The 10,809-nt window shown below is 47.2% G+C and overlaps 1 protein-coding gene across 1 annotated transcript in view; it reads right to left on the bottom strand.

Annotated features, from left to right (window-relative positions):
• The window catches only part of IGF2BP3 (insulin like growth factor 2 mRNA binding protein 3), a 77,390-nt gene that overhangs the window by 31,964 nt on the left and 34,617 nt on the right, over positions 1–10,809 (bottom strand). The window contains exons 3-5 of the mRNA XM_026033359.1: positions 5,732–5,783; positions 5,567–5,630; positions 1–112 (exon numbers count right to left, since the gene is read on the bottom strand). The exon at positions 1–112 is cut by the window's left edge and continues 227 nt beyond it. Coding sequence (XP_025889144.1) covers positions 1–112; positions 5,567–5,630; positions 5,732–5,783 — 228 coding nt within the window. The remainder of the gene's footprint in view (positions 113–5,566; positions 5,631–5,731; positions 5,784–10,809) is intronic.

The raw sequence follows: 10,809 nt of genomic DNA, 5'->3' as shown, positions 1-10,809 counted from the left end.
GCCCTGGGCGTGCGGCGCTGCCGCCGCCGCCGGCGCCGCCATCTCGTCCGGGATGTAGGCCACCTTCAGCGCGTAGCTTTCCAGCTGAAACCCGTTCAGCTTTTCTATTGCTCTGCGCGTTTGCGAAGGGAGGAGAGAAAGAAAGAGAAGGGGGTCACTCGTGGGATCTTAGGAAAGGGGAAATCGCCCAGGTGTAGCCTGCTGCTTGAACTAAAGTTTACAATAAAGCCAAAAAATTGTTCCTAGATAAAAACTTGCATTCGCATTTCTCCAAACTAGATTCATATTGCACATCCTTTCTTCCTGCTCTGTTAAGGTCTCAGTGTTAGGACTGCTTGCTCCGGGCTTTCCACGCTTAAAAGGTTTTGCCCCTGCAGCCCTATCAGCGAAGCCCACGGGGGACGCAGCTTACGCCCTCCCAAGCCTTCTCCTGCCCACTTCATTTAAGCCCCTTTCCCAAATAGAATTAAAGCTGCACCAGGGGGAAAGGGCTTTTCCACCCGTCTCCCAGCACCCACCGCCGGGTTTTTGCTGGCACAGCCCTGGCTGGAGCTCTCCTAGTAAGCGACTAGCCGTGGCAGTAGAAGCGCAGCTCCCGCTCCACTCCTTGTGGGAAGGGACACGCCGGGAGCACGGCCTGCCTGTTGTGGGGCGAGAGCACTGCACAGCCCCGCAGCCTCCAGGATTCAGGGACATTCCCAGAGGGAGTCTCCGCAAGGGGCTCTTGACACTAAGGTGCTTCGACCAGCGGGGCTCCTCCTTTCCATGGAGGGAGAGGAGGGGGCAGCGACGCATTTGAGAGGCACGAGGCCCTGCTCTCGCAATCCRCACGGGATCAGCGAGCACGAGGCTCCGGCAGCTGCAGGAATAGCTGCACTGCCTGCACCTCTGCCCAGGGAAGCCTTTCGGAGCGTCATTAGGTGCTGTGTTGTTYCGGTGGTCGGCACAGTGCAACTCCCACACCGCCAAAACAGATCCTGATCCGGGACCCTTTGGGAATGCCAGGTTTGGACTTGGGCCAAGGTTACAGTGATTATGTTTAAAGACAAAATTTCAATYAAAAACACAAGCGGGAGGAGGGAGGAAGGGGATTTCCATCTCGTGTTAAAAAACCTGCCAATATTTTCTTTAAAGAGCTCTAATAACCCAGCGCTTTGGAGCGAGGCCTTTCCAACCCAGGCGCCTGATCCAGTCCCTGGGCTCACGCGCATTTGCAGGGGGGTTCAGCCACCTCGCCCACCGCTGCCCGCAGCCACAGCASAGGATGGGGCTTCGTCACCTCCTAAATTTCCACAGGGAGCCAGTTACAGTAGCGCCCATCTCCTAGACGTCCCATCGGAAAATAAATCAGGCCTCCGAGTCTCCAGCTGAGCAGTAGCTTCATATGTAAGCAGCGGTATAAGGTACTAAGCCCCAGCTGTAATAAAGAGGATAACGTGTCCCCTCCTCTCCCGGCGAATAAATCCGTGCCCGTGACATACTCCAACAGGACAGTAAAGAGCTTAGGAGAAAATGAGTAATTCCCGGCTTTGGAGCGGTGTTTAATAAGGCCTGGCAATAAATAAGGCCTGGGGCAACCCCACCGGACAACAAGGAAAGCCAGCTATTGAATAACCCATCACTGCTCATTAAATACCTCTGTTCACCAAATGAGACACGGGTCCGCTGGGGATGGAGTGGGAGGGCAATTGCTCCCTTAATAGGAGCAGCTCTTAGAGCGCATGCCAAAAAAAGAGCTGGATTAAAATTTGCTCAGGTAATTTCTAAGCTGACATTTTATGACTTTAATCCATTGAATCTGAAGAGCATCTTATTACATAGCAAGCTGTGTTTGTGAGAACAGAAAGGGACAGGAACAGCAGAATGAATGCCACGTGCTTCCCAATGGATGCAGCTCTCCAGGATGAGCTTCTGCCCAGCTCTCCAAAGCMCAAAACACAGTTTGCTGAAATCCCTCTCAGGGGAGATCCCAACTGGAAGACTGGAGTCTCCCACTTCTATGCAACCTGAACATATTATTACCTGCTGGCTGGCTGGGAATATACTCGAGATCCAMCTTCTTAGGTTGCGTTTCACAGTCCATGGCAAGCAGGGACTGGCAGGGCCCTTGCACAAGCCTGGCTTCCTCTGCGGTCCAGGCTTGGGATATCAGAGCCATGACCGGGAACGGCTCCCAGGGAGCGCGGCTACGCTCTAGGATGACGCTCCTCTCAGCACGTTCCCTTCCACACGTTTCTTGGACAGGCTCGGACATCGCACCTTTCCCCAAATGCTGCAAGCTTTCTTGGATCTCAAAGATTTTAGACCAAAACCCCTGCACTGATAGAGACCTTGCACTAACCCAGCCTGCGAGATTCCTCACTCTTCCTCGGAAGTGCTGGGAAGGCAAGAGGAAGCTTGTGTGTGCAACCAAGCTGTCTATTTTGTTGCAACGCGGCCATCTCATTTTCACCACAAACATCACCTAGTAACAGGTGGCAAACAGCCCACTACCCTGAGAGGAAAGTTGGAGTTTGCCTACTTAAAACCAGTTTCTACATTGCTAAACGGTTCTCTAAGACAGTAAGTGCCATACACTCAAAAACAACCAAGAAAAACTCAATTTCCATTCTGGGATATTAATTATGTTGGCAATGCACCATTGCTGGCCAAATCAGTGTGGCGATGCAGAGAAGCAGCTCAGGAACACGAGACGAGTCACTTCTGAGGACAAACCTGCGCCAAAAGCCCCTTCTTTAACTGGGGCCCGAGACCTGGCAGCGTGGGCAGGCACCGGCCGTGCGACCCGCACGGAGGCTCCGCACACAAGGAGCCGCCGCTCCAAGGAGGTGTTYGACAAGATCCTCACCCAGGTTCTTCCGATGGAAGGCGGCATCTCCCACCCTTGCCTGCTCTTGCATTCTCCATGAAGCCGGGCTTGCCCAGCCCTCTTCCCCCTTGTGCTGTTAAGCTGGGGTTAAATATTTTAAATAAATGAATACGGCGCCTCCCCCTCGACATACCCGTGGAGATCACTCACGCATTGATGGTGTGATGGCACTAAGCACCCGCAGAACATAYCTCACTCCCACATGCAGCTTGTACCTGCACCACTGCCCCCACCCCAGCGGACATATCTGCACACTGAGGARACCGATTTAGACGGTAATTTTTCTTTGCCTTAATGATGGTTTTTGCACTAAAYACAACTACAGTTGTCATTAGTGTTTCAGAAAATAAACACTAAACAAAAATAAACCTAAGCTTGTAATCACCTACCGCTCTGAATCTGTAGTATTTTTGTTCCTATGGCAACACTGCACGTGCCCTCTGATGGCACACAGAGTGTCAGTTATGCGGAGTGGCCTTCCCTCTGCCAGACACGGTGCCAGCTCACTGCCAGYGTGCACATCCCAAGCTCCATCACTGCGGAGGGGAAGGGGGAAAGGGATCCTTGCTGCCCGAGCCCCCTCCACACGAAGGCTCATCCATCAGGAGCCCTTTCACAGCGCTCCCTGCCCGGCCTCTTCCAAGAATAAAGCTGGGTCGTGTCGAGAAAAAAGCAGCGGCCCAAACGCGGCCACGGCCGCTGTGGAAAAGCCACATGTGAACCCTGTAGTTATCTTGCACTGCAATTCCTCGCAGTGCGATTCCTAGAAAAACCTCCAGCTGGCCACTTCTTCTGTTGGGGGTTTCTAAATGACTGCAAAGTTAGACACAACTGGAGTTAAAGACCAAGCCAATCTGAACTCGTCATTTCCGTACAGAAAGTGAGGCTCATCCCTCTAAAAAAAAAAGAAAAGTCAATATTTAAGCACTGGCAAGTGAATCAAAGCTGCTCCCCCTGCCCTACCTGCCCGAGRCAACCACCAAACCCTCTGCTTTCCTTCAGCCTCTGTCACTTCAGGTGCTCCTCCAGCACTCACGCTGGACTCCAACTCGCCCGCTTCAAATGCCAGATACTTTCCCTTATTTTTACGCAATTACTCACACAAAACAAAATTATCCTAGTTGCTTCTTCACAGCTTTGGCTTACCTCAGCATTTCCTTAATAACCTTAAAAACGTAATCACTAGAACTGCCAATTTGAGGGGAGAAATTGTACACTGTTGTTTTCAGCTTCATAACAGAGCGTACACATCTAAGAGCTCACATCAGAGATGACAGATCCCAAATATGAATCATGCTTTTTTCCCCCATGATATTTTAGGCACTTCCTTCTTASGTTTTCAAAGAGGGAACTGTCAAATGTAAAGTTAATTTACAGCCTGGCTCCAAGCATCCTTTCAGAACTTGAGCTTCATCATCTTTCTTAATTATCGTGCAAGACAATTAATGAATTCTCCTGCACATGAAGAAACGCTTGTGGAAAGATGCAAGTTTTGAGCAGGTAACTTAGTGAACTTAAGAAAAGCACTGCTGCCTTCCCATGTACTGCCTCCTTTAAAAACACCCCAATTGACACAAATTTCCCATCACATTTGTTTAGAATATTCTGACAAGCAAGCTAACACTCACAAAGATTAAACACATCATGTGTTGCATTCAAGTTATGCAAAAAGTCATAATTACCTAATTATGTGCATAAATATTGTTTGACTTGTAATTTGTATTAATGCATACCAGAAGCAGCGTCTGCATCTTAACTGCTGATTTTAGTTAGCCACAAGGTGGCAGAAACTTCAAAGTTAAAAAAAAAAAAAAAAAAAACACACACCAACATCCCAGGGTATTCCCTGGATTTGGTTTTGTTTAACCTGCTGTGGCTAAAAGGGAGGGGGGGAAAAAACAAATACGTTTATGCCCGTAGATTAAAAACTAAGCAACACGAGTCCTTATTCTACCTACAGGGGAAAAGGAAAATGATGCCTGCAGTGTAATATATATTATGCGTGTTTAAAGGAATAAGAGACAGAGTCATTAAGTGGAACATGTATATTTGACTCAACTTTAATGTTTAGATTAAAAGTTACTGCTTATCAAAAATATGAGGGAGTATAATGTAGTCAGCCTAAAGCTCAAAAGCCCAAACCAGCCGAAGAGCTTATAGAATTTATCAACTTTTCCTGTTTGAAAGTACTAATTTTTCTAACCAAACAAAATAAACAAAACAACAACAAAGAAACAAAACAATACAAAACTACAGCAAAAAGAGCAGAAACAGGAGAAGAAAACAGCTTCTCAACAGAGAAGCATCCAGCACTGCAGAAGGGCATCGCAAAGTATTTTAAAGCACGAGTGAAAAATCATTAGGCAATAGTTTTCCTTATTTGCCATTGGTAAAAATCACTAACTTTCAACCTTTCCCAGTTAAAAAATTTCACCTGAATTTTCATCTTTCAAAATATTTTAGCTTATTGAAGGAAAAATGGTGACAAAAGAGTAGCTACCCAAGTACCTAAGTATACAAGACTTCGTGGTGTGAGAGGCTCAAGAGACTGTCTTAAAATGTTACAGCTTACAGTACCATTTTGTTGGTCGATTAAAAGCAAAGTCGCATATAAAACCKGCACCAAGACAAGACCAAGATAACGCAAGCTCCCCACATGCAAGCTGGAACACAGCAACAAGTTAGTAAAATACTTACTGTCTAGCCTGGTCCTTATTGCCGTATGTTACATTTACAACTGCAGTCTCCGTGTCAGTGTTCACTAGAGAGGAAAAAGCAAAGAAAAAATAATGCAAAATTAAGTGTGCTGTATGCTCATTTCCCGCTACAAATCTAAAAGCRATTTGAGATCTGGGCATGTACCTTGCTCACAGTTCTCCACTGTTCCATATTGAGCTAACAAACTGTCCAGCACCTATCAAGAGGGAAAAGAAATGGCAGATGTCAGTTTTAAAATGTATTAACCAAACAAGAACAACAAGGACATGCTCTAATCACAGTAAAATTTGTAATCGTTTTATCAAATCATATTGCATTTCAGACAAGTGCAAATACAAATTATATGGGGAACAGTAAGCACATATTTATTGTTTTCCTTCTCCCTCCATAAAATCTGCATTTTCAACCTTATTATGGATGGGGGAACYCCAAGAAATCACAGTGTCCTGTCAGCCTTGAAGACAAGTGTCCACATCACCCATCCCCACTGGCAGAGGGGACCCAGGTAGAGGTAGGAGGAACAGCAACAGCAGCAAACCTGGGCTGACCTCCTGCCCCATAACCTGCCTGAGCACACAKGCAGCTGCCGCCGTGGTTTTAGCGTGTGTCCTACCCCGAGATGCTCACAGGTTGTATATAAAATGCTGGCTGTATGTGCGGGTTATCAGTGCAACAAGTTCCCACTTGTTATAACCAGCCCCAAACCCCCTTTCTCAGAGGCTGAAGCCCAGTCCACTCCCTCATGTGGTTAGGAGCTCACAAGGATAATTTATTAATAACCCGTGCACTTTTACTGCAATATAAAAAGACGTTTAAACTATAAATTGCTGTCTATAAGCCCAAATTTAATGACAGCTCGCATTAATATAATTTCAAATTTTAATCTTTACCACCTATTAAAACCGCAGTGGCACGCGGGCATTTCAAAGGTAGTGGTACTTCAATCCGGATATTTTAAAGGCAACACACTGCTTGCCAGGCTTGAGCTGTGTGTCTATTCCAAATGCAGTTTCACCTCCTACCCYGTGTAGGGGCCAGTAAGTTGTCTTAGGAACAATTTGTCTATTGAAAAAAACCATGATTAATTGTTCTCCCTTCCTACAACCGGAGCTTAGTCTAGTCCGAGTGCCTAAGGCTTCACAGTGCCCCTAAAATCCAGGTTTTCCACYGCTGCTTAGATTCTACAATTTCAAACTATCCAAGGAAATTTTCACTCTGAATTTCACCAACTATTACCAAAGCAGGGGGACCCTGGGGGAGCAAAGTAAATACGAGAATCTCCCATGGAAATGTTCACCCAGACAAGCTGCAAGGTCTCCCAATCCGGAGGCTGAGGAGGGACTTCAGCGCCAGGGAGGACAGACACTGCATAAGCAAAGCACCCGAGCCTTTGAGGAATAAAAACGATCCAATGTTTCCTAAGCTATTTCCTTTCCCTATTAAATAGGTGTCCTGAGCTAAGAACATTTTGAAATGAAGTCATACAGAGGTACCTTTTACACAGATTGTGTTTAAAGTGTGAGAAGGAAAAAGCATCAGCAGGGCTTGGGTATGTGTTTGTACACATTTATTTTACACTAAGAAGCAAGGGGAGAACACTTTGAACCCAACCATCCCAACCAGTTGGGAAAAGCCATTGGGACTGAACACTAAATAAATAAATAATAATTAAAAAGTCACATTYGCTGTTATAGCTTGCTTTCAACACACAGGACCCAGTTTTTGCACATGCTTCTTGCTCCACACATTTGTTGCAACAGGCAGTTTCTATTCACATCCTCCTTTTTTTTTTTGGCATATCTCTGCCCTGTCTTTTCTCTCTAGTCCCAATTTTTTCCTCTCTAGCCCAAAGCCTCTAGTTCTGCTGCAAAACAAACATGTTTTGTTTAAGTTGCTCTTCTGTAACACTCTCCGTGTACAGCCTTATTGGGCAATCAGAGCAAAACTCCAAGCCAAGTTGGTGGTGCAGCAGCAATTCTGATGAGCAGCTGAAAAGAAAAGTTTATTTGTACAAATATTTAATCTAAGCTAGAAAGGGGAAAAAAAAAAAAAAAAAAAAGTCCTTCCCTTTCTTGAGCTCTCCTTGTAGCAGTTGTCTAAATTGGGTCTCCTGCTCTTGTTATAGCACAGATGTCCCTCTCACAAAAAGCTGCAGTCTTATACTGGGGACTTTCATTCATCAGGCTCTAAAAGCCAGTTCTGACTTCATTATAAACAGCATTACCCTCCACCCAGCCCCGCAAAGCGGGGCCGCTTTACAAAGGCTGCCTAACAAGCAAACGTTACCCTCCAGCAGAGCCGAGAACTCCGGACACGCATTAAAATATTCCAGTTCCCGTGCAGGTTTCCAAGTTCTTTTTTTTTCAGCTTCCCAGTTTAAGAGCCATTTCGTGCTCCTTTAGAAGAGAGTCACCGAGCGGGCTGAAAGCACCGGGTGCCTCGGTGGGACCCGCGTCCCTCGGTGGGACCCGCGTCCGCGAGCGCAGAGCGAGGACATCAGGGCGCCCGCTCCAGACTGAGCGGAACTGAAACCCCGGCTGGAAGCTGCTGCTCCAGCGCTTCGGGCTGCCAGCGCTTCCCGCCTTCCAGGTGACTTAACTTCCCGCCTTCCAGGTGATTTAACAACAAAGGGAAAGAGAGACAGACAGGACATGGCGAAAGAAAAGAAGTTGTCAGTGCAAGGAGCTCTTTGCTTTTAGAGAAGAGCAATAAGGGGAAAAAACAAGGGAGAGCCCAGAAGTGCAAGGAARAGGGGAGAGGGRAGAAGCGGCACGGACACTGTTACCAGATACCAACCCCGGCTGATCACTAACATTGTCCTGCACCTGAGGAGTTTGCTCACATATGCCTAAGTCCATAAGCAGCACATTTTTCATCTAGTTACCCTAAGGCAAGGGGCACGGCGCCCACTCGAGCCCACCCCGCGCCCCGGCGCGAGCGGCGCTGGCACTGCACAGCCCGGGTGTGCAGAGAGGCCCCGAGAGGGTCCCCACCGCCCTCCCAGCCCAACCTGCACCTGCAGACAGCTCCAGAAGGCCCCTTAGCAAAGCGGCCTCACCCGCCTGCCAGGCCCCCAGCCCCAGCCGCGCGGCTCAGGGGCAGCTCCTCGGAGCACGACCCCAAGAGCATCACCCCTACGGGAGGGCCTGACCACGTGCGTCCCTCGGTATGGGCAGAGCGTAGCCAAACCAGCCTCCGCTCCGCCGGGACGGAGTCATTCCTTCAAAACCCTCTGGAGGCATCCAAAGGGGCTAGCTCAGCTTGCAAGGGTTCGCGTTGCAACATGTGGCCGTGGTGGTTTTCATCCAGCAGGCCCCTCCAGTGCCCCGTTACTGTCTCACGGAGCCATGACCATAGTCTGGAAGAATCAGAAAAATAAGTCTGGAAGCTGCTGAAGTCATTGTTTGCGCCCACCAGAAAGGCAGCGCTTGGAAACAATAACGCCGGCTCACTTACCACATCCCATACAAACCCTGGAGTGAATTCTTTGCCTGGGAACTTACAGTTACTTCCAAATGTTCAAAACTATTAATAAAGTTTACCCTATAATACAATGCTGCTTAGGTGGCATTACCAGGGTTTTGAGAACGTAAAACAGAACCACAGAGAACAAAACCAAAATTACCCAAAGGAACTACTAACGAGTGACCACTTTGGACACGGAGGGCCTGATTTCCACAGTGCCCAGCACTTCTCTGTGTTCAAAGAGCAGCTTCAAAACCAATCTCATCTGCAGCAAAGGAGAAAGAGAAACCTCCTTTCCTCTTTCTCTCCTTCCAAAGGAGAGGCCCAAAGCTTGTCAAGAGATGAGCCAGGTACAGGACGGGCAGCAGCTAACGGCAACTTGTGCTAAAGAGCCTGCCCAGCACCAAGAGCTCAGTTTTCCACGGCACCCTCCAATTCCCTTAGCCAGAGGGGTCTGTCTTCAAGATTCTAACGTCTAAAGCAGGGCATCACAGGCAACCCTAACTACGTGCTGCAGCCGACTCTACCTACCACGAGTGTTTATAACTAATTCCAGATAAGACGGCTGGATCGTTTTTATATCTATATATAAAACACGTCTTTTGAATCAAAAGATAAGAGATCCAGAGGAACAAATGCTTAAAAAGACTCCAGCTCTCAAGAACAACGTGTAAAAGGACCTGCCTTGGATCTGCTACGTCAAAAATCACATGAAGCACCATTAGCATAACTCACAGATGGAAGAAAGTTTGGCTCCTAACAAAAACTCAAGAGGAATCCAGCAAATGTAAGCAACAGGATAAAATCATTACAGATGTAGCTCTGCATCAAAACTCCCCCTCCATCCATTTTTTTTTAATACAAATGCCTACAATAGAGAAAAAATATATACACATACATATTATCATAGAGATAAWGTTTTAGCTCTGAAAGCAGAGGGAAAAAAAGTGTAGGAAAAAAAAGATGTTTGGGCTATGACACCAGAGAGGAAAATTAGCCCAGGTTCTGAACTTGGCACGCTCCAAGTTCCTGTGTGCTCTCGGGTTCTCCCGTTACATCCAAGTTGGAACCAGTTTCCTGACTGTGTGATAGGTGGAAAGATTAGTGTGTGGGTAACACAGAGGAGGGAGGAGACGGCACAAAAAAAATGGTCCTAGTATCAGGCGGATAAATGGCATTAAATGGCCTCGGAGGTTAAAAACATTACACAATAAGTGTTTAAGAGAAAGGCAATAAAAGTTATTAGGTGCATGGGTGGCCTTCCTCATGGAGAGATTAAAGGGAGCAGAATAATTCAGTTTGGAAAGGAGTGAGAGGGAATACGATACAGGTATTAGGAAATAACGAATCACGGAGAGACGGCTGAAYTGGCGGCTTCTATTCACCCTTCATCTAAATTAAATCAAAACAAGTTTGAAAACAGAAATAACTATTTATCCCACTTGATCTGACTGCTATTAAGCAACCGTACAGTATCTGCTATAATACTTGATTAATCTCCCTTCCCTTCAGATTAAAGGTGCAACTCCTTCAGGAGTAACGAAATCAGAGATGATATCAGAGTTTACAAGCCAGGTTAGCACCCAGGCAGCCACTCATGATTCAACACCCATACCCGCAGGCAACAGGAACGCAGAGAAATTAAGCAGCCCCGTGGGGCACAGAGATCCCTAATGGCAGCGATAGCTGCTCTAAGGAAGCAAGAACCATTCCCACCACACTCTGCACCCAGGCACGGGAACCGGCAAGGTTTGACA

This window comes from Nothoprocta perdicaria, unplaced genomic scaffold (assembly GCF_003342845.1).
Source record: "Nothoprocta perdicaria isolate Ctin4 unplaced genomic scaffold, notPer1 scaffold_128, whole genome shotgun sequence".
Lineage (NCBI taxonomy): Eukaryota > Metazoa > Chordata > Aves > Tinamiformes > Tinamidae > Nothoprocta > Nothoprocta perdicaria.
The sequence above is the reverse complement of the archived record's forward strand: the minus strand, read 5'-3'. Positions and strand labels throughout refer to the sequence as shown.